Raw genomic sequence first — 21,730 nt, forward strand, 5'->3', positions numbered from 1 at the left:
ATATCGGTAACGTTACAGAGCAAATATAGGATTCAGATGCGTTGATGGCGTTGGAGATGGCGATGTTCCAACAAGGATTGTCTCTAGCGACTACCAGCCAAATTGATTGCGGAATTGAATAAAACAATGAAAATTTTTGCACGTATCAAAAACAGAAACATATATCAATTTGGGACAATCAAATGTGAAATAGTTTGCTTGGCTAGCGAATGCCGCTATTGAAGTAGGTAATATCTCAATTAAACTAAGCCACCTCACGCTGTAGTGAGCAAGGAAGTTCAAACCTAATACTAGTCAGCGGCAGACAGCCTATATATCACAAAAGTCAGGAAAACATACCTGTGCCAAAATGTCAGAGTCCAATGCAATAGCTATGGCACTGGTGATAAAAATCCGATGTCGACCTGCTAGTTGGGTTTGTGTTTTTGGCGCGATGACGATAACAGTAAATTCAAAGTAGTAGCAGCACTCGAATCACAGGATACGCGCCAAGCTTTGGCAGTTCAGTTGTTATAAGCACTTCAACAGAGAGCAATTTATTGTGAACGTACCTACCTTCAATAACTGGTGATAATTTTTGTTCTTGAACTGGTGAACCTGTGTATTTTGTTTTCAAAAGTGAGTTTTTTTTTGATACAACGACGGTGACATCCACGTTTATCTATCGCATGCTGTTTCCAAATTGACGTACTTCCGGAGTCATCACTTTTACGACTATTATATAGAAATTATCACTGCAACGAAGCAGTAGTGCTACAGACACAGCGTATTCAAATTTTTTCATCTAATAATTTAGCCTGTTGGTGCATGAAAGGAGTAGCGCTGAGAAAAAGATCCATTTGAAAGTGCTTGCTTGTATTCAGTATCGACTTTACTACGCCTTTTGATTCTGCAGTCATGAATTCTGATACTCGGCTCACTGATAGCTCAAGATTATTATACCCCGACGTATTGAATTATACATCCTCATTTTCTCCATACACGATTTACGCTACACCCCCTTTAAAAGAAGTTTCTTCGATCTCAGAAAAGAAACTCAGATACCGCACCACTGTCACAGATTCTGGCTCTCCCGTTCGAGTTCGCGTCGGCAGGGACTATGAAGATATATTTTATAGTGGCATGCATTACTCAAATGACTGTGAAATGCCTCGTACACGTCCATCGCTGACGACAATTGTTCGAGACGGTGATTGCACACAGATGGAGAGACAGCAGCGACAAAGAATTGACATCTCAAATAATGGCAAATCAATTGACGCTATTCTTGTCGAGCAGGATGATTTGTTTTCCGAGAGACGTGATTTGCCACGCCGGTCATCTGTCTATTCTTCTGGATCAAATTGTTTGAAGCGTCGAAGCCGCGATGTGCACCGATTAATTCATAAACTATCGCGCAAGTTTATTAGACGGGAGCAGTTATTATCTAGTACAAAAAAACTGAATTATGGGAATGAATCGTACGACTGAAATTGCCGACTGATGGTGTTTATTGTATTGATACTAAAATATTGAGGAGAGCAACTAAAGTATATTGAGTTATGAGCTTGAATGCAATATATACATAGATCATATTATATCGATCAATTATTTACAGATTTACAATTTCGTTGGCATCTTTGGCCCATACAAACACCCACTCATCCTACAGTACTCCTCCTATTCAGCTCTAAAGTCAGAAGAGACTTTTTGTCGCATTAATAGCTCAGTGCAATCGACGACGCCCGCTCACACCCTTTTTTTCCAATCAGAGTAAGCCGATTCCCACTTGCCTGACACCTCAGGCTCGAATCTCGTATCGTCATTTCCTTTCCCGAAGTCTAGACATTTACTGCGAATTTCGGACCATGTGCGGTCGCGCACAATATTTTCGACTCGACGCTCGTTTGAAACCCAGGTTAAAATCTGTTCCTCTTTAGTGAACTCAGGAAGTTCTCTAGCAGCATATGGATCTATTCTTGGGTCCAATTCAGGTTTTCTCTCTGTCTCGGCGACTATATCTTGCTTTTTTGAATTAGCGACAGAGAAGCAATATTCGAGCACATCATCCCGAGCTTTCCAGCTGGCAAACACCGAAGTCGACACGTAGTTCTTGCAAATTCTTCGTGGCGCTCCAATATTTTCGCGGTCTGGTTTTGACCATGCCGTACCAGTTCCTATTAATGCAGAGTGGGACACTGTCGGCATTGAATTTAGATCTGCTGAGACAGTGTCATCAGTTAAAGATCTAGATAAAAGGAGGAACCGCCGTATTGCTTGTCCGGAGTAACATTCTTCTGGTGATAACAGTTCTTTATCGGGTGCTGCCATAGATGTTGCACACGATAAGAAGCTAATTTGAATTAGCCACGGTTTGTGTAATTGTGCCAAGTGGTAAATGGTACGCAGAGCGGCAAATCTCGGAGAATTGATGATTACATAATTTATGTAGTAATATTACGTCGTATCTTCAATCGTTGTGAGGTCTCGCTCATTATTAGTACCACAAGCAGCTACAAATCTATCCTGTTTGTTTGCGCTCCATATATAATGCTCCTTGTAATTTGCATAATATGTAATCAGTATTTTACAGCTAACAAAGACTGCACGCTCAAACAATGATTAAACAGGTTGACGATTGTCGACTTTCCAGCTCGTTATCTTGACCTTCTATAAAGATCTGGCTTCCCTGTCCACTTATCCTCCATAACAAATTACAAGTTACTTTATTTGTCTACTTGGATACTTCAAAACTGCAACGATGTCGTTGTTCGTCCCCGACATCCTGCCTCCGTTTGCTTCCCTGCCTCCTTTTCCAAGCACCACCGAACCTCCCGAGGCACTCGAGGCAGTCGAGTCCATGGAGAAGAAATTGGACGATGACGCTGACTCAATCGACGAGCTTATCGATAATCTTCAATCAGAAGATGGCGACCATCCATGCGTTGATGAACTCGAAATCGACGCTTTTTCCGACGCGCGTCCTGCTCCTGAGGAGCTCCTTCAAACGGATCCTGTGTTTGGCCTCACGTCTGAGGAGGTATCGCTTCGTCGCAAAAAATTCGGCTTCAACCAAATGAGCGAGTCCAAGGAAAACCTTGTGTTGAAGTTCTGCATGTACTTTATTGGGCCTATTCAGTTTGTTATGGAGGTGAGTTTTTCTGTATTCCTTGTTTGTTTATTGCCTTGTTTGCTATAAACGCGCCCGATGTTAGGGTATGAATCTAACACGCGTTTTGACTAGGCTGCCGCGCTCTTGGCCGCAGGTCTCGAGGATTGGGTTGACTTTGGAGTGATTATCGCTTTGCTGTTTCTCAATGCCGGTGTCGGATTTATTCAAGAGTATCAGGCAGGATCAATTGTCGAGGAGCTAAAGAAGACTCTGGCTCTGAAGGCGATGACCATCCGCAATGGAGCCTTAACCGAAGTTGAAGCCGCTGAAATTGTTCCTGGTGACATCGTTTACCTTGAGGAAGTGAGTACTGTTTGTTTCGGTTTGACCAATAAAAAAGACTTGTTAACTTGTGATTAATAGGGAACGATTTTACCAGCTGATGGTCGTTTTTTGACAAAAGGGGCCTTGCTTCAGGTTGATCAGTCTGCGGTTACCGGAGAGTCGCTTGCTGCTGATAAAGTCATCAACGACCCTCTCCACGCGTCATCGACCATTAAGCGCGGTGAAGGGTTCATGGTTGTTACGGCTACTGGAGACAATACATACGTTGGTCACGCCGCTCACCTTGTTAACGCCTCTTCTGCAGGAACAGGACACTTCACGGAGGTTCTCAACGGGATAGGCACTACGCTCCTTATCCTTGTTGTAGCCACGCTCCTCGTCGTCTGGGTTGCTGCATTCTACCGTTCGGATGGCATTGTTGAAATTCTTCACTTCACTCTCGGCATCACGATCATCGGTGTTCCCGTCGGTTTACCCGCTGTTGTCACCACGACAATGGCCGTTGGCGCCGCCTACCTCGCTAAAAAACAAGCCATTGTCCAAAAGCTCTCCGCAATAGAGTCTCTTGCCGGTGTAGAAATTTTGTGCTCTGACAAGACTGGAACATTGACTAAGAATAAGCTCTCACTCGCCGAACCGTATACTGTTGATGGCGTGGACCCTGAAGACCTCATGCTTACCGCGTGCCTTGCGGCGGCGCGCAAGAAGAAAGGCCTTGATGCAATTGACAAAGCATTCTTGAAATCTCTGGCCTTATATCCTCGAGCCAAATCGGAGCTTTCAAAGTATGATGTCCTTGATTTTTGTCCCTTTGACCCGGTTTCAAAGAAAGTCACAGCCGTTGTCTTGTCGCCGTCAGGAGAGCGCATAACATGTGTCAAAGGAGCGCCGCTCTTTGTCCTTAGCACCGTCATGGATGATCATTGCCTTGCGGAAGATATCGCCGAAGATTACAAAAACAAGGTTGCAGAGTTTGCTGTGCGTGGATTTCGCTCATTGGGAGTCGCACGTCGCAAGGGCGATGAGCCGTGGGAGATTCTTGGAATCATGCCGTGCATGGATCCGCCTCGTCATGATACGGCAAAGACAATCAATGAAGCAAAGCGTTTAGGCTTGTCGATCAAGATGCTTACTGGAGATGCTGTCGGAATTGCTCGTGAGACGTCTCGCCAATTGGGATTAGGTACCAATATTTACAATGCCGAGCGTCTTGGGCTTGGATCAGGTGGCGGCGATATGCCTGGATCCGAGTTTTATGACTTTGTCGAGGCTGCAGATGGCTTTGCCGAGGTATTTCCACAACACAAATATAACGTTGTTGAGATTCTGCAACAGCGCGGATACCTTGTTGCCATGACTGGCGATGGCGTAAATGATGCACCTTCGCTTAAGCGCGCCGATACTGGAATCGCAGTTGAGGGAGCTTCTGATGCTGCACGATCTGCTGCAGACATTATATTTTTAGCTCCCGGTTTATCTGCAATTATTGATGCTCTGAGAACTTCGCGCCAGATCTTTCACCGCATGTACTCCTATGTCGTTTATCGCATTGCCCTGTCTCTTCATCTTGAACTGTTCTTGGGACTCTGGATAGCGATATTGAATGAGTCTTTAAATATTGATTTGATTGTGTTCATAGCTATTTTTGCTGATATCGCTACTCTTGCTGTTGCTTATGATCATGCTCCTTACTCGCTTACGCCAGTCAAATGGAATCTTAAGCGTCTGTGGGGTATCTCTGTCATCCTGGGCATCATTCTTGCAATCGGTACCTGGATTACTCTAACCACAATGTTCGTCTCCAGCACTGGCAATCGCGGTATTATCCAGAATTTTGGTGTCAGCGACGAAGTCCTCTTTTTGCAGATTGTTCTCACCGAAAATTGGCTAATCTTCATCACCCGAGCGAGTGGTCCCTTCTGGTCTTCACTTCCGTCATGGCAATTATCGGCAGCTGTCTTTGTCGTTGACGCTATTGCCACTTTATTCTGTGTCTTTGGATGGTTTGTCGGTGGCAAGACGTCTATCGTCACTGTTGTGCGCGTCTGGATCTTTTCTTTTGGTATCTTCTGTATAATGGGCGGTGCTTATTACATGATGTTTGAGTCTGTAAAATTTGATAGCTTTATGAATGGTAAGGGATTTAGATCAAGATCTAGACAGCGCTCGTTCGAGGATTTCTTGGTGTCTCTTCAAAGAGTGTCTACGGCTCATGAACATGATAACACGGCTGTGGTCGCGACCTTTCCTGGAAAGATAAGGAAATAGGCCTACAAAAAAATATGAATCTTCTCAAAATCCTGGAAAGATATTGGGCTTTAATTGTCGGATTCTTCGATTTGTTTCCTTATGTCATCTATATAAAGAAATGCTAAATTCAAATCCACTCAATTTTTGTTTAGTAAATTATATTTCTACACGCGCACGCATTAACGCGACTTATCATACTGTAGATAAAAAATAAAAAGCACTCCAACGCTTTTATACTTCGAAAATTATAGTACAATAACTATCCTCTCAAAAACCTCAGACATCTTTGAACGAGAAAATATGAGAAAAGATTATTAAAATAAACGCTTCTAAATTCTGAATACACAATATATAAATACAGAACCTCATGCAAGAAACTATTGACTAATTTCGACAACATAAGAATTTAGATGAATCCGCCGCTACCAAGGACAGGTGACTCACATCCGGTTCGTACTTCTCTGCTAACCCGTTTCGACAAATGCCATTTATGACGATCACCAGCGTCAATAGATTCCTCGTTGATACGATAATTATGAAGCGAAAAGCTTGCGCCGCCTCTACTGTGAGTTAGACTGCGCAGAGAAAAATCGGACGAGGATTTGGTTGATAATGAACTTGAAGAATACGCAGGTTCGTATGATAATCTGCGATTCGGCGTTCGGAGGGGATGCAGAGGCGGGATACGAGGTAGAAAGCTCGTGGCATCGCCGAGCTCCGAATGTGTATCTGAATCGACTGCCGATGGACGGCGACTGTTGAACTGTTCACCCGTAATAACTTCAATCTGTTGCGGGTTAGCCGATAATAGCATTGAACGACGGCAGTATGCATCCACTATTTCCTCAATCAGAAAACGATCACGCTCGTCATCTAACCACGAGGTCTCCGGGCGCTTTGGTCGCTGCGGCGGAGTGCGAGAAGTGGACTCCGAAAGCGATACGACAGACGCGTCTGCGGCCGAGGAATCACTCAAACTGATCTTGGACTCGTAATTGAGCCCAATGGAAGAAAACCGCTCACACGAATCCAGCTCAGTATCGGCGCTGCTATGGTCCGAGTCACGACTACTGCCCCGCCACGAACCTGAGAGAATGAACGACGAGGTCGATGATCTGTGGTCCGAAAACGAGGGGGAGGGAGGACTTCGCGCATATTTCAATGCCGAAGTTTTACTTGATGAGTTGTAAACCAATGACGCTATGGGGTACTTTGATCGAGGTGCTGTGTTGATCTGTGCCGATTCGGGTGAAATAGGAGGTGACAGAGGAGATAAAGGGAATGTAGCAACCGACGACTTCACCGGTGTTCGGGGCACTCGGAATGGGACTGCTGGTGAGCTAGAGTCCTTTGAATCATTTTTATTGGTCTTTTCCTTGCTGGTGGCCGGCGAGGAGGTCGTGTCTTTAATAGCGTGAGGGGGTGACTGTTCTCCTATAATGTCACCGACGTCGACATGGAGAACATGGGAAACGTTGAAGGGGCCGGAGATAGTAGATGCAGCTGGTTCGTCGGAATTTTTAAAAGACTCAGTCTCACGAGGAGCTTTGAATGCACGAGTCGGCCACGATATTGAATTGCCTGAAAAGAACGCAAAAAATTAAAAAAGTCAGCCTCATATCAAAGTAAAATAGTCAACATGATACAACTTACGAAAGGAATCTTTTGCAATTCTCTTCGCCTCTTGTTTGCGCGCGGTTCTCTTTTCATCTTTCAGCCAGATATCCCGCATAGGAGGACCAGGTACGACAACATCTTCTAGGCGCTTTGCGATAGAGCGCATCTTGGAACCGCCTCCAGATGAGACGTGGAACATACTTGCGGAGTCTAATTGTGAGAATGAACTGTGCGAGACTAAAACTGGAGGACTGATCTGAGCGCTGGGAGAGTCTGGTGTGGTTTCGTCAGTGGCAGCAGGAGGAGTCAACGGAGACGTAATAACTGTTGAATGACAGCGAGTTAGGGAAGAGGAATTTGCAGAGAGCGAAGAGCTGGCGGAGGCGCCAGAGGAGACAGATATAGAGCGCGGGATGCGGCGAGGCTGGTTCGTCTGAGGACTGTCTGCCATTCTAAAATAAGCATGAGAAGCAAAACAAAGCACGAAGAAGCACAAGAGCGGATGAGGAGACAGGGATCTTTTGAGGAAGAAGACGAGGCTGAGTGTCGGGTTCGGGTTGAGGAGCATTTAGATGGGCACGAGCCCCACCCTAGGTAGTTTGTGGAAATCTGATATCCTGAATAGGCAATCTAATTGGATTGAGGCAAGGGACCAGGAACCGCAGAAGCCAGCACTAAAAAAGCCCCCCTGCAATTGCGATCCCCTGTTTGCTATATCACATTCACTGACTCTCGTATTCCAATGCTCTGTTTTTTTGAATTGAGGACCAGTGGCTGCGAAATGCTGCGAAGTGAACAAGGGGTTGCAGTGCGCAGCCAAGTGTTTATCATACTCGTACTCATACACCTCCTACTCAAACACACGCAGGTTCTTAGTACGTACTACATGCTCTGGCGCATCCCTGCAGAGAAGAGCTTTGTTTTGCTGCATTTCGATGCAGGGTCATTCTATGGTCAGCCAAAGAGGTACAACGTCGCGCCATTGCTCAATTGACAGGCGGTTTTATTGACTATGTACAACGAGTGGCCCGGCCGCCTATCAGCCCTTATCAACCGCACCTTCCGTCACCTCTCCAGATTCCACTTGTTCCCGAAATATCTCTCCTCGCTTTACAAGTGTCACAAACTCAAACACTCACACACTCACGGATCTGATCTTGCCCGTCTCGACCTCGTAGACCCAGCCCGATATCGGGATCTCGGGTTTGACGACTTTGCTATCGCGGATAAATTTGATATCATCGCGCACACTTTGCTCGACACTATCAGAATCCCGTCAGTACGCGCTTCAAATAACCCAATTGCTTTCCGTATCCATTCTACATACTTTGTAAATGAAAGAAACTCGGTGTGCTCCTCATTCCCATTAAATCTGTCCTTCACTATTTGCCGCAGCTCAGAGTCCTTAAATGTCAGCATACCACAATCAGTATGATGAATCACGAGGATCTCCTGCGTCCCAAGCAGCTGCTGGGAGATAATTATCGAACGAAGTGCATCTTTTGCTCGACCTCCTGTGCGTATGGTATTCAGTTAATATATATGCTTTTTCCCTTCCTTCTCTCTCTCGTAGCGGAACATACCAGCATTGCGGATCACGTGTGCATCTCCTTCCTCGAGGCCTAGAGCCTTAGCTGGATCAAGGCGTGCGTCCATACAAGTAACTAGATAAAATTAGTCAATTTCCAGTCTATTTCCAAATCAATTCTCTTTTTTTTGTTGCTTTGGAATCAAGAGATGCCTACCGACGGTAAATTTGCGGCCTGGAGGCATTGGCAGAGAGCCTTTGGTAAACGAAGCCGCATACTTGTCGTTAGCTGCGGTAACTTCCTTGATCACTTTGGTCGTGGCGGACATTTCTCAATTATCAATATCTGATCAGTAAAATACTACTCAGGAAGTATCTCAAAGGATTCAAGATGATATAGCGTGTTTATATGCATTGCTAGTGTCGGTGTTGCGTCAAGAAGCTTCACGATGGCGACATCACACCGCATGAGCGAGGTGCCTGACGATCTTCCAGCTTCTATTATTTTAATCCACCTCTATTGACAGATTCTCTTTACTACTTTTAAGTAGTCCAACGAATTATCTGTATATTTTCTAAGGTTTCGAAAAGGTTTCTGGGCATGTATTATTGACGCAAATCATCCCATATACAATATCTAGTAAATTAAAATTGATAATACTTTGGCTTGTTTTTCGCTTACTCAATTTCTCTACCATCATGTTATTGTTGCCTCCTTATCATCATTCCGATTGATGTAAGATCATGACACAAAACCCGAAATCAACGTACCTATTTGTCAGATGCGGTTATTATGTTGTATATTACGTAATCATGTACTCGTAACCCTGGAAACAGAGTCTGGGATCACAAAAAGGATGCATAATAAGTGGATAGCAGCAATGGATAGCAGCAATTGAAAGCCCCTCGGTCTTTAGCTACTAGCTGTTCTTATACGGACAAGAGACCTGACATGCATGATAACGGTATGCGGGGTCATACTCGTGCTTATCCGATAGCAAGGCCGTATTTACTTTTTTTTTGTTAATTTATTTTTTTTTAGAACTGGAATTGAAATTACTATAGGATTTTCAGAGCCGAGCACAGAGTTTTGACCTAGCTAATGATGACGATTCATGTTACCAAGTGGAAGACAATATATAACTACACAATGGCATATTCAAAAGTCACTGTCAAGTAGCATATGATAGTAAAAAGTAAGAAATCTAAGCCTTGACCTTCTTATCGTTGCCGTACGCGCGAGTAGCATAATTACCGTCAATGACAATCAAATCTTGCGGGCGGTAATCAGTTGATCCGCTAAGATACGTGGCAATGATGCTCTTAGTTCCCTCAGCGTAACGCACCTGCGCGTCGATTGATGTGCCCGAGATATGCGGGGTCATAGCATTACCGCCGCCGTACGGATTGCGCATGTCGCGCCACGGGTGACTTCCAGGTGCCGGCTGCGGGAACCAGACATCGCCACCATATCCTCGGAGCTGGCCAGACTTGAGCGCGGCCGCGACGTCTTCCTTCACGCAGATAGCACCGCGGGCAGTGTTGACGAGCCAAGCGCCAGGCTTGAACTTAGCCAAGAGGTCCTTGTTGACGAGACCCTTGGTAGACTCATGCAGCGGGCAATTAACTGTGACAATATCAGCCTGAGCAACAAGCTCCTCAAGGGATTCAACGCGGCGGCAGTGGAGCTCCTCCTCGACCTCTTTAGGTAGAGCCTGGTAGTCGTAGTAGAGGAGTTCTTTGGGATCGAAAGGCACGAGGCGCTTGAGAACACGCTGACCAATGCGACCAGATCCAATTGTGGCAATAACCTTGCCTTCAACGTCAAACGAGTTCTTGGCCACTGCAGCGACATCCCAGCCGCCAGAGATGATTTGCTCATGAGCGGGGACAAAGTTGCGGACGAGCTGCAAGATATCATTAGTTTCATATATACTTTGAGAAGCTGAAAAAAAAAATACAGCATAAACCATACGTCAAGAATAGTCATGACAACGTGCTCGGCAACCGAAACAACGTTGGAGCCAGTGACTTCGGCAACAATGATCTTACGCTCGTTGGCGGCAGTGAGATCAATGTGGTCAGATCCGACACCAGCGGTGACGCAGAGCTTGAGCTTTTTAGCCTTCGCGATGCGTTCGCGAGTGATGTAACCAGGGTGGAAAGGGGTGGTGATGACGATCTAGAAGCAGAAGTTTTAGCTGTGCATGTTTTTGATAGAGAAAGAGTGCGGAGTGGAAAAATACCTCGGCATCAACAATTTCCTTGTCGAGCGTACTGTTCTCCCCCTCCTTGTCGTCGGTGACAACAAGGGTGTGACCCTTAGACTCAAGGAACTCGCGCAGGCCAAGTTCGTTTTCGAGACAGCCGTACATGCGGGGCTCATCTTTGGCGTGGGAGCCGGCCTATAAGATAAAGAGGACAGTTAGGCAAGCATAGTGCGGAAGATCGATCGATAGTCAGGACTACGCACTTTATAGAGAACGGCGAGAACCTTCATTGCGTGAGAAACTGAGTGAATTGATATTTGGAGCGTTTATAAGAGAAGTAGCCGAGGCGGATGGGGATAAAGAAGGCAGGAGAAGAGGACGAGGAATATATATACACATAATAAATACACGCGAGCTATCAGTCGGACGGGCCGAGATTGACGACGTCCGATCGCGCGAGTGACGAGGCCCCGCTCACTCTTCGCTCGATCCGGACTGTCCCGCCGGCGCATCCTCGGAATTCGCTGATAAGCACAAGTGGCGGACAGAAGAAGACAAAGACTATTTGATGAAAAAGTAGATTTGAACAGCGGAAAAGGGCTTGATGATAAAATCATTCCCAGGCTCGTCGGTGGTCTGACGTCATTGAGTACTGGCTTGGATCTGAGTCGTACTGAACGAGAAATAGAAGCAGCAGGCTGTCTCGAGCAGCCGGTCTGTCTTCCCATAAACTACGTCGTATTTCTGGTATCTTTGTAGCGCATTGCACAGCGTTCAGTATCATTCTTCACTTCATCATCCTCCGTTGCTGCGCTTAATTGCGGGGAACATCGTGCGGCTTAATCACACAAAACCCATACTGTTTGCAGCAGTTGCTTAGTATGGACTACAGATGTATTGTATTTATGCCTTCGATCTCGCAGTCTTTTTATTTAGATGAATCACAAATTCGTACTCTTGATTATTCTCAGTATTTTACGCTTGTAGCCAAAATTTTGGCTATCTCTCAATCTCCGTGCAATGGTGCCGGCACGAGCGGAAGGCTCAAGGCCGGTAGTGGGGCTCTCTGAAGTCGACTCTTTAGGTAATACGCTCACGCTGCTCGCTCGGATTAACCATTTCCAGATTTCACTTTCTAATGCCCACATTCAACAATTACCTAAATGATATTACGCTTTTCTTAGTTACTCAGTCAAGCTCATGACTCTGAAACGTCATTGGTGAACAACTTCAAAGCGTAGTTACATATAGGCTCAATCTTACAGTTTCATTGATATATCATACTACTCTCCTACTCATTTGCTACAAACATAAAGCACTACTCAAGCAGTTAATTTTGCCCTTTCTCTCAATGCTTCTCATGCAAACGCATCCTCATATCAAGTCCCAAAAAAAGCACCACATTATGCGCGACTAATCTCGTTCTTAACCCATCCTTCCAGTCCACCCTGAATAATGATATCCTGTAAATTCGGGCCAAGATCACCCACCTTCTGCTCTAACACAATCTTCGCATCCGGTTCGGCCCCTTCGCGAACTTCGACTCGCGCCCGCGGTACATCCCACTTGATGAACAGCCCTGTGCGTCGCGTAAGCTCGACGGGCTCGGCTTTGTATCGCTCACGAAGGAGGGCGATCAAAGCCGGCAGCTCAAGCGTAAGAAGAGCGTTATTAATACTGTTTCGGAAAAAAATGTTTCCGAACGAGCCTGAGACGATGAGTTTGATATCTCGCGCTAGGATACATGTGGCAGCCTGTTCGCGAGACGATCCGGTTCTAGAAGCAAGAGAAAAATTATATTAGCGGCTTTGAAACTTTGGAATTTATTTTTCTTCCTACGATCGTATCACAGAACTACAATCTGCAGACCAAGTTCGCAGAAGACGGATAAAGCAAACTTACCCGAAATTGAAGCCACTGACGATAACATCGCCGGCAAAGGTCTTTTTTCCAAAGTCCGGGTCATAATTCTCCATGCACACTTCTGCCATCTTCTCACGCGGCACGTCGTCCTGGTATGTGTACTTTCCAGGATAAATTCCGTCTGTGTTACTGTTTATATCCATTGTTTAGCATGTTATGATAGACATTTGCACAAAAAAAAAGAGATTGAAAAAAAGGGTACTCACATGTTATCAGCATCGCAAAATACCAGCTCTCCTTCAATCAAAGCCGGGAATCCATCCAGTACGTGGGTCGGCACAGCCTCTGCGTCAGCTGCATCAGCACTAGCCTCCACCGGAACCTCAGCGCTCATCAACTCTGCGGTGTCAGGGATCTCACCACCCAAAACCTCAACAGGCGATCCGATACGTCCCAAAACGGCAGAAGCGGCAACAACCGCCGGAGAGGCCAAATATGCCAAGGCCTCCCGGCTACCCATACGGCCCTTGAAGTTCCGGTTAGTGGCGGAAATACCTACCTCGCCGTCCTCAAGTAAACCAGTTCCGAGCCCAATACACGGTCCACATCCAGCAGGAAGAGGGCGCGCTCCAGCCTCGATAAGCGCCTGCCACGCACCTTCGTCTTCGGCATCCTTCTGCACATTCTTGCTCGCGGCAGCAATGTAGAACTCTACACCATCAGCCACTTTGCGGCCCTTGACTACCTCGGCTGCGGCATGGATGTCAGACAGACGAGAGTTAGTGCAAGAGACTAGGTAGGCTTTGTTGATTGGGATGCCTTGTCTGGCGAGATCGGTAAGTGAGTTCATCACTTTAACTGAATTAGGGCCTGAAATGTAGGGTGCCAGCGTAGATAGATCCAAAACCAAGTGCTTAGCGTAGATGGCGTCTTCAGAAGCAGTCAGTGAGGTGTCACCTTCCTCGAGAGCCTTAGCCAATGCCTCGACTCTGTCGGACGAAATACGCGGGTGAGGCTGTGGAAGTCGTAAAACCCGGCCACGGAGCCAATTGATAAGAACATTATCAACAGGGAACAAGCCAGAAAGCGCGCCCCACTCAGTAGTCATATTAGCAATAGTCAGACGGTCGTCAACGCTGAGATCCGGAATAGCATCACCGGTAAATTCAATAGCATGGTTGAGAACATTGTCGCTGTTGAATGCACCGCAGAGTGCAACAATAACATCTTTTCCAGAGACACCAGGAGGTAAGCGGCCACGCAGCTCTACTTTGGCAACAGGTGGGATCTGCCACCATGTCTGGCCAGTCGCCCAAATAGCAGCGGCATCAGTTCGCACCATTGGCGTACCCAGGCATCCCACTCCACCGTACATATTCGAGTGCGAGTCCGAGGCAACGGTCAGAGTACCCGGAAAGGCATAACCTTGCTCGACCAAAATCTGATGGCCAATACCTGTTCCGGCGGGATAGAAATCAATGCCATGATCATGACCAAATTTCTCAATGTTGGCATACTTTTCCAGATTCTTAGGAGACTTATTCTGAACGTCGTGATCGAGAGTCAGCACAACTTGTCGATTATCGTGCACCTTCGTAGCACCAAGACCAATAAACTTCATCGCGACAGGCCACGAATTATCATGGGTCATACAATGTTGCGGCTTGATAGTAACAAAGTCACCCGAGCGCACTACTTTTCCCTCCGGCAATCCAACGCTATACTTCTGTACAATCTTTTCAGTCAGGTTCTGGCGCGTGCTCGTCAAGACATTCGACGCAGTCGCGAGAGCGCGTTGCTGCTGCGTGTGCCAAAGGCTCCACATGCCGTCTAAAACCGGCGCAACTGCTGCTGTCCGCCGCATATCTCCTCTTCTATCGGATAGGTAGAAGCAAGCCCTTTTATCAGGGAAGCAGGAAAGTAAGGGGGAAAAGCGGTGAAAGTGCGGAGAAAAGGGAAAAAAATGCTGATGCGGCGCGCGGACAAGATTTTTTTTCGTCGTCGAGAATAGAGTTCACTCTAAAATCCCAAGCTCATCGATTCCCTGATTTTTTTGTGTTTGATGGATGTAATGAGATTTATACCAATCAGAAAAGTTATATTAGCCATCAGCTTCAACTTTTTATAACCTGGTTTTTGATTCATGGGAGGCTGTGTATTTTGATTTGTAAAAAATGCAGCAGCAAACAGGTTTGATCTTGAATCGGCTTGTGTCGCTGAAAGACGTATCGCCATTTGTTTTACTTCAAGATGTGCCCACGCAGACTGCAAAATACGTTCTGCTAGAGTTTGCGTACCGAAATAGAGAGAGACAAATTTCCGATTTGAGCATTATTTTTCTGTCGTTTGAAACCAGTGCAAGATCACTGGATTGGCTTGGGTGTCGCCGTATGAAAGTCGTACCCTGCCATCGACTATCGCCAACCGCTATTCATGAAAAAGTCTCGTCGCTGGTATCAAGAGATCAAAGTACGAAGCGATTGATTTTGAAATTTCAAATACAATCTAATGTAATTGCATAGGATCTTTGGTTTTGATTGACTCGCTGAACAGTATTTCGTCTAATGGACTTACTTCATTCATAGCGCCCTTGATCCGCCCTTACTCGACTCTAGTCGCAATTTATCACACGCCCACACCCGACCGCTCAAATATCACCTCTCCAGCATCGTATGCCCCATCACTAAAAACTCAACTTTTATATCTCGCAACGACAATTATCGCAGTGTCACCTAATCCAGTGGCAGATATAGACGAAGAAGACGTATCGGCAGGTACACTCCTCGTACCACTTGGTGCCCACTCGCGCCTGTGTCAGCTCCAGTTCACTCATAGACGGAAATCTGGTCGTGCGGTTGAGGGATCTTTTGAGTTTGATTTTACCGCTCATGAATTCACATTTATTCCTGAGCGTGCACAGGTCACCAGCGGTTTTGCTATGGGCAACGATGATTCGCTAATTAAAGATCTTACAACGTTCAATTTAGGAATGACCGAAAAACAAAGGATTGCAAGAGATGGTGTCGATTTACCATATCTTGCTGCACAGGAGGGTGAGGTTATGGGTGCTACTGTTGGCGGTGCTATTGTATATCAGTTTGAAAAAGAGGATGATTATGATGAAGAGGACCCTTATGAGGATCCAATTTGAGGTTTTTTTATTTCTCTCATCTTTTGGTAGCATGTATATAACTTGGCATTTTAGCAAGAATGGCAATATCTATTGTATTAAACTGTGCGATTCAGATCTCGTGAGTAGAAGAAATGATATAAGACTATACGCGAGCAAGGCATCAGCCTGAATAACGCGCTATTGCGTACATACACAATCAACATGCATTCTGCTGCTTCAAACTGTATATCAACTTGGGTTCACAATAATTATAGAGAAAACACTGTTTCGTGCTTATCTCAAGAAAATCCACCAGACGAGAAAGACGAAAATCAACGAGGCACCAGCAACAGGCGCATACTGCCGTATCATAGCATCAAAATTTATTTTCTTCGCAGCTTTCCGGTACTTTGATGATTCTGCACGTAATGAGGACGAAAGATTTGTCATGCGGTCGAGAGAGTCACCACGGTAGAGCAGATCTTCAATGTTCTTGGTCATGACGCGAGTGACATCTTGCAATTCGGCGTTCAACTTGTCGAGATTTACTGAGGTCCGTGTATCCTCATACACTCTTCTTGTCTTTTGTATGTAATTCTCTAAATAAAAGAATTCGAGGGGTTAGATACGCGTCAATGTTTAGTTCAGATTACGACGTACCAAACGTAATGAAGGCAAACGGTCGTAGATCCTCCGAATCAAGTCTGTGTCCGTATGAATTTATAAACTCTCTGTCCAACTCATCCAAGTACGTGAATGCTAGCTTTCGAGGATATGACTTTTCGCAAATTGTGATGTAAATGACGCCGTTGGCAATTAGATAGTGGTGGGTATAAGGGCCGGACTCGATTGATGCTCGCGGCTCAGAGGAGTCATTTAATTTTCTTAGAATATCTTTTTGTTCACCGGTGTACTTTGAAAAGTCGTTTGGGTTCTGCGATGAGAGACGCGTTAGTATGAACTGCGAGATCTGCCTACGCGCAGCGTAGGGTGCGACGATAAGAGAAAGACATACGAGCGAATCATCAGTGGAGGCAGTCAGGGGTAATTCTAGAGATTAACTCATTTTGTTAGAAATAGATCTTTTGTAGACGTCTTGCTAAGATAAAGATAGGAGCCGGCCATCTGTTGGATCGAAGCACTGATCAAGATCAGAAGGGATTGAAAAACGCGGGCGGACTTACTATCCCTTAGACGCGCAATTGTGGTAGAAAGAATCATTGTGGAGTCTGAAGTGAAGTCTAAATACCAGCGAATGTACCTCGAATCAGATTCGTTAAAATTTGAAAGCGAGGATAGCCAGGACGAGTATAGCCAGTAACTTATGAGGAGGTTTTGCAGTCACTATTCAACTATGTGTTCAGATAGCAGTCGTCGACGCGGCCTCTGTGGCAGCCTCTGTGGCGTGGCTGTGGCTGATCTCTCTGGCGGACTATTGGATTCTTTATGAATAATATCAAAGGAACTCAAAGCCAACTCCACTCATGAGATTTTTTCCAGTAAATATAATTGCTGATGAAGCAGACTCTCTTTGCTTATTGTTTCATAAACAATGACCGCTAACGATACATGACTGACGATCAATTGCACATGCCCGGTGCGGATCACAACAGCGATGAGTTCACAAGACTTTGTGATTAGCGTTTTCTTTACTAGTCATCAATAGCAGCTCTCCCAATTACGCATCATCAATCTCGTCGCGCTGGCTTTTCTTTGCCTTTACAATATTGTTTTTGTTTCAAGGTCTTTTTTTTTTTATTATATGGGTGCATATCTCAGAGGATTCAATTTTTTAGCGGCAACAATGCGTTGACTGTTATTTGGTAGGTTGATGTACCAAGGTTTGTCTGGAATAAAATACTACTGATATTCCAATTTTTCGCGGAGGCAGTTCATACCACAGAGGTCTCACCGCCACTGCTTTACATCTGCAGAATTTGCTTTGATCAGTTCATTTTGCGAGAATTGCGTTCTGGGTGATCGCAAACATATACTACTACTTTCTCTCAGTTGTCTGCGTCGCATCACTTTCCGATGTTCAATAAATCAACCACGAAGATAATATCCAATTCTCTACACTCCTGTCATTAACAACATCAGCAGCAGTCCACCGGCAAACTGAATCATCTTTGACTGGTCGGGGCGTGGGTGTATTTTATACGAAATTATTTCGACAGGAAAGAACTTTACGTGGATTACATACTCCTACCGTTTCTTTTAGCTGCTCCCATTTATCTTCCACCAACGACATGCCTTTGACTGGTATGGACGGTAGTACCTCTAAACAGCTCAATGATATCAGTTCCGAGCGATCAGGCATGATACATCAAAATAATCGGACCTCAGGCGGAACCCGTCGGCGATCAGGTAGACGCGCCGTAACAACGACTAGTAATGGCGGGATCGGTAACGGAGTTGTATCAAGCACGGACCGTTTACACAGTTCCTTTGAGAGGGATCCGGATTATGATCGCTCGCTTCCATACCAAATCGTGAATGAAGAAGCAGATGGGGCTGCTCAGAGTAAGATGACAACCAGCATGACCACAATCGGTACCACCGGCCTGATATCTAGCAGTGAGCTCAATAGATCTAATGCATCTAAGCAGCTGTATAATCCCAAGACTGACCCGATACCTGCTTATTCCAAGCAAGCTTCCGGACGCAAAGATGATACGGCGAAAAACACCGATAGCAAACGCAAGAATCGCGAGCGCACTCGACGGAGTCGCCGTCGCGACGATGCCGAGTCACAGCCAACAAAAACTCCCAATTTAAATCAGCCGGATTTGAATTTGCGAAAGTTATTTAATCCAGACTCGGATTGTGATGAGGTTGAAGGGAATCAGAAAGGAGCAGAAAGAACCGCTGTTAGCAGTCGTCAGCGAGGTCGCGAGAGACGCGGTCGGAATGGCACAGGAGACATTAAACCAGACGGATCACATGTTAATGAGGATGTTAATTCGTTTAGCCGCGAGTCTGGGAGAATCATGCTATTGAAGAACCCCAACAGCGAGCGGTCATCATCAACATACTCGAAGATCGCCCCTCAGCTTGATTACTACCGAGAAACGCCTAACGAGATTGTGCAAAAGGTCAAGGCCATTTACAGCCAGATTCTGTTTCTCGAAAAGAAGTGCAGTGACTCTGTAGGTGTCATTAGCGAACGTGCTTCCAGGAATACAGTGTCCGAAATCGATGACAGGATGTGGTGGGAAGTTGTTCACTTGCATGAACAGTTGCTGGAGCAAGATGATGATTTTATGTTTACATGCCATCTTGCTAATGCTACTCCAGCAATTCTTAATTTACCAAAAAAATACAACATTCCGTCACGAATGTGGAAAACTGGTGTATTTCAAGTCTTGGACTTACTACGCGGTTATCTTCCGGTTACTTTCGATCCTCTGGTTTCATTCATATATTACGCTTACACAATCATGACGAGATTACTGGAATGTATGCCGGACGGACAGGCTACCTGGCTTGAATTTTTAGGCGATCTGGCGCGCTGCAGGATGGCTATCGATGATGATTCTGAGGCCCGTGAGATTTGGCGCGAGCAGGCTTTTATTTGGTATACGCGATGCTCGTATATCACGCCAGGGGTTGGTAGATTATATCATCACCTTGCAGTCACTTCAGAGTCTGAAGCCATTCTTGATCAACTTTATTATTACGCAAAGAGGTGTGAACCGATGTTTTTTTAGTCATAAGAGCCAGTCTAACAATGTGTATAGCGTCAACGCGTATTTTCCGTTTATGCCGGCTCAGGAATCATTATTGTCGTTATTCGGAACAGCTTTTGATTCACAAACTAGGGCGGAGAATAAAGCACAATTGACATTTACGCGAGTCCATGCAATCTTATTTACTCGCACTCAATTACATGATCTCTCGAGAACTTGTAGCGAATTTCTACGCTCAGTTAATCGACCAAAAGCATGGGATGTCGATGGTGTAAAGTATGCAATTATCAATATTACTGGATTTTATCAACTTGGAGCGAAGGATAATGTGCTTAAGCGTCTGATTCGTTTCTCGCGGGCACGCTCTGTCTCAAGCGCGACTGCAACTTGTGATGGAGCGTACTCCTCTGTGTTTCCTGATTTAAGCAGCTCTGCAGAAGATATTCTTTCGACTGGCTTCGCCGAGTTACGTACTTCGGTCGACGATGTTGAGCCAGATATGACCGCACGACCAAGTTCGTCGCCGTCTCTTTCGCAGACGTCGCTCGAGACGTACTTGGCTAGTGACAAGTACAAAGCCGGATCAGCAGCTTTAGGACTTTCTAAAACGATTGCGTTTTCTACGCTCAAGCTTGCGGTCACTGTCGGCACGCCGGAGCATTACTCACATGTATTTGCGTGGCTTGTGTTTTTAGATCATATCAAGGACTATATGCACGCCTCGGCAGAGTTATTTCTTGCCTGGGTACCTGGCGATGACGACCATCAATCTGATGCGTGGTTCCCATGGCATGAATTACTTCATTTCTTGACGACGATGACGTATTTAGCTGACACGAACGCATTGTATGAAGCTGACTCTTTACCGGGAAATACTCCTTTGCCCTATGACTGGGCATTTTACGGACTTGAATGGGCATGTAAGTTCCCGTATAGCGACCATGCACTGCGGGGTTCTACGACGTCTAGCGTCTCATCAGTAGACACAAATATGTCTCTTAATGATGAGATTGAAGCCGCGAGGTTCTTTGGTGAGGACTTTGACGTTGACGGTGTTGAATTCGCAATCGCGAAACGTGATGTTGGGCCATCGAAGATTGGCAGCAAATCAGAAGAGATTGCTATTAAAGACGCTACTGGTGTTGATCGCCTGTTATGGATGGCCTTCAAACTTGCTAGGGTATGCAAAACTCTTCTGTGGCAGAATAGAAATGAAAGAAGGAGAGCTAACGATGTGATAGGAGTCGGAATGGATTGAATATAATCGATCTACGAAAATTTTCTCGCTTAGTGCCAATTTCAGTGTCAGACTGGAGCAGCGATTCACGAAATCTGCTCATGATGATGGATGACTGTAAATTGCTTAGAGGATAAGAGATCTCTTATCCTGAATCCCAATCAAATTACAAACATGTAAACATCTAACGGATATTTTTATATCATCAGCAATTCTGATTACAAAAAGTCAATTTTGGTTGCAAAAGGTACAGAGCGTGATACTCCAGCGAGGACTTTGCAAACCACTATTTTGCTTGTTAAGGCTGGTTCACAATATTGCGAGAGAAACTCGCGGTACGTTTTATCAGAGGTGGTGAGCTAATTACGCAAAATGTTTGAAAAAGCAAATGAAAAAATGATAAAAAAAAATAAGAGGCGCGAGATATGGGATATACGCTGCGGTTTGATGCGAGATCGCGATATCTTCTGATAATCGTTTTATACCGAGACAGAAGCTTGATTTTGAGAATGGGGAAGCTTTTTGATTGATTTTTTTTTTCCGAGATTGATTATGATAAAAATATAAGGGAGAGAAGTTACAGAGATATGATGGTAAATTTTCAAAAAAATTTTCTTTTTCTTGCAGTTGATGAAGTCTGCTTTATATTAATGGGTGCAATACAGTGATATTTATCTTGATGGGTTTTGTGAAAAAGGGCAGTTAAGATGATGACCGGTGACCGCCGTGACCGTAGATACGACATGTGTTCAGTTTTGTAGCACATCAACGATTTCCATCGCTCAGAT

The 21,730-nt window shown here is 45.3% G+C and overlaps 9 protein-coding genes across 9 annotated transcripts; 3 read left to right on the forward strand and 6 right to left on the reverse strand.

Annotated features, from left to right (window-relative positions):
* Nucleotides 1-1,511: 1,511 nt before the first annotated feature.
* V2V93DRAFT_366581 (caffeine-induced death protein 2-domain-containing protein) lies at nucleotides 1,512-2,356 on the reverse strand. Its single transcript, XM_066909345.1, has one exon. The coding sequence runs from the start codon at nucleotides 2,308-2,310 to the stop codon at nucleotides 1,729-1,731; it is 582 nt and encodes a 193-aa protein (XP_066766988.1). The 5' UTR covers nucleotides 2,311-2,356; the 3' UTR covers nucleotides 1,512-1,728.
* A 743-nt stretch (nucleotides 2,357-3,099) lies between these two features.
* V2V93DRAFT_366584 (plasma membrane ATPase) lies at nucleotides 3,100-5,827 on the forward strand. Its single transcript, XM_066909346.1, has 3 exons — nucleotides 3,100-3,130; nucleotides 3,224-3,454; nucleotides 3,515-5,827. The coding sequence occupies exons 1-3, from the start codon at nucleotides 3,125-3,127 to the stop codon at nucleotides 5,702-5,704; spliced, it is 2,427 nt and encodes an 808-aa protein (XP_066766989.1). The 5' UTR covers nucleotides 3,100-3,124; the 3' UTR covers nucleotides 5,705-5,827.
* Nucleotides 5,820-7,930, reverse strand: V2V93DRAFT_366586 (uncharacterized protein). The gene is made up of 2 exons (XM_066909347.1): nucleotides 7,340-7,930; nucleotides 5,820-7,267 (listed from the first exon to the last, which is right to left on the reverse strand). The coding sequence occupies exons 1-2, from the start codon at nucleotides 7,869-7,871 to the stop codon at nucleotides 6,093-6,095; spliced, it is 1,707 nt and encodes a 568-aa protein (XP_066766990.1). The 5' UTR covers nucleotides 7,872-7,930; the 3' UTR covers nucleotides 5,820-6,092.
* A 326-nt stretch (nucleotides 7,931-8,256) lies between these two features.
* On the reverse strand, nucleotides 8,257-9,315 carry V2V93DRAFT_366588 (carbonic anhydrase). The gene is made up of 4 exons (XM_066909348.1): nucleotides 9,049-9,315; nucleotides 8,887-8,967; nucleotides 8,631-8,817; nucleotides 8,257-8,565 (listed from the first exon to the last, which is right to left on the reverse strand). The coding sequence occupies exons 1-4, from the start codon at nucleotides 9,158-9,160 to the stop codon at nucleotides 8,439-8,441; spliced, it is 507 nt and encodes a 168-aa protein (XP_066766991.1). The 5' UTR covers nucleotides 9,161-9,315; the 3' UTR covers nucleotides 8,257-8,438.
* A 519-nt stretch (nucleotides 9,316-9,834) lies between these two features.
* On the reverse strand, nucleotides 9,835-11,404 carry V2V93DRAFT_366591 (uncharacterized protein). The gene is made up of 4 exons (XM_066909349.1): nucleotides 11,305-11,404; nucleotides 11,078-11,236; nucleotides 10,807-11,013; nucleotides 9,835-10,738 (listed from the first exon to the last, which is right to left on the reverse strand). The coding sequence occupies exons 1-4, from the start codon at nucleotides 11,329-11,331 to the stop codon at nucleotides 10,037-10,039; spliced, it is 1,095 nt and encodes a 364-aa protein (XP_066766992.1). The 5' UTR covers nucleotides 11,332-11,404; the 3' UTR covers nucleotides 9,835-10,036.
* A 573-nt stretch (nucleotides 11,405-11,977) lies between these two features.
* Nucleotides 11,978-14,842, reverse strand: V2V93DRAFT_366597 (uncharacterized protein). Its single transcript, XM_066909350.1, has 3 exons — nucleotides 13,171-14,842; nucleotides 12,944-13,093; nucleotides 11,978-12,817 (listed from the first exon to the last, which is right to left on the reverse strand). Exons 1-3 carry the CDS (start codon nucleotides 14,766-14,768, stop codon nucleotides 12,445-12,447), a joined length of 2,121 nt encoding a protein of 706 aa, XP_066766993.1. The 5' UTR covers nucleotides 14,769-14,842; the 3' UTR covers nucleotides 11,978-12,444.
* A 128-nt stretch (nucleotides 14,843-14,970) lies between these two features.
* On the forward strand, nucleotides 14,971-16,275 carry V2V93DRAFT_366599 (Elongator complex protein 5). The gene is made up of 2 exons (XM_066909351.1): nucleotides 14,971-15,373; nucleotides 15,427-16,275. The coding sequence occupies exons 1-2, from the start codon at nucleotides 15,079-15,081 to the stop codon at nucleotides 16,053-16,055; spliced, it is 924 nt and encodes a 307-aa protein (XP_066766994.1). The 5' UTR covers nucleotides 14,971-15,078; the 3' UTR covers nucleotides 16,056-16,275.
* A 35-nt stretch (nucleotides 16,276-16,310) lies between these two features.
* On the reverse strand, nucleotides 16,311-17,237 carry V2V93DRAFT_322300 (Longin-like domain-containing protein; the record flags this gene model as incomplete). The annotated part of the gene is made up of 4 exons (XM_066907398.1): nucleotides 16,311-16,615; nucleotides 16,677-16,950; nucleotides 17,032-17,066; nucleotides 17,201-17,237. 4 exons carry the CDS (start codon nucleotides 17,235-17,237, stop codon nucleotides 16,311-16,313), a joined length of 651 nt encoding a protein of 216 aa, XP_066766995.1.
* A 1,028-nt stretch (nucleotides 17,238-18,265) lies between these two features.
* Nucleotides 18,266-21,057, forward strand: V2V93DRAFT_379092 (uncharacterized protein; the record flags this gene model as incomplete). Its single annotated transcript, XM_066911995.1, has 3 exons — nucleotides 18,266-19,704; nucleotides 19,757-20,885; nucleotides 20,947-21,057. 3 exons carry the CDS (start codon nucleotides 18,266-18,268, stop codon nucleotides 21,055-21,057), a joined length of 2,679 nt encoding a protein of 892 aa, XP_066766996.1.
* Between the last annotated feature and the right edge of the window lie 673 nt (nucleotides 21,058-21,730).

This window comes from Kockiozyma suomiensis (genome assembly GCF_038497685.1).
Source record: "Kockiozyma suomiensis strain NRRL Y-17356 unplaced genomic scaffold V2V93scaffold_4, whole genome shotgun sequence".
Taxonomy (NCBI): domain Eukaryota; kingdom Fungi; phylum Ascomycota; class Lipomycetes; order Lipomycetales; family Lipomycetaceae; genus Kockiozyma; species Kockiozyma suomiensis.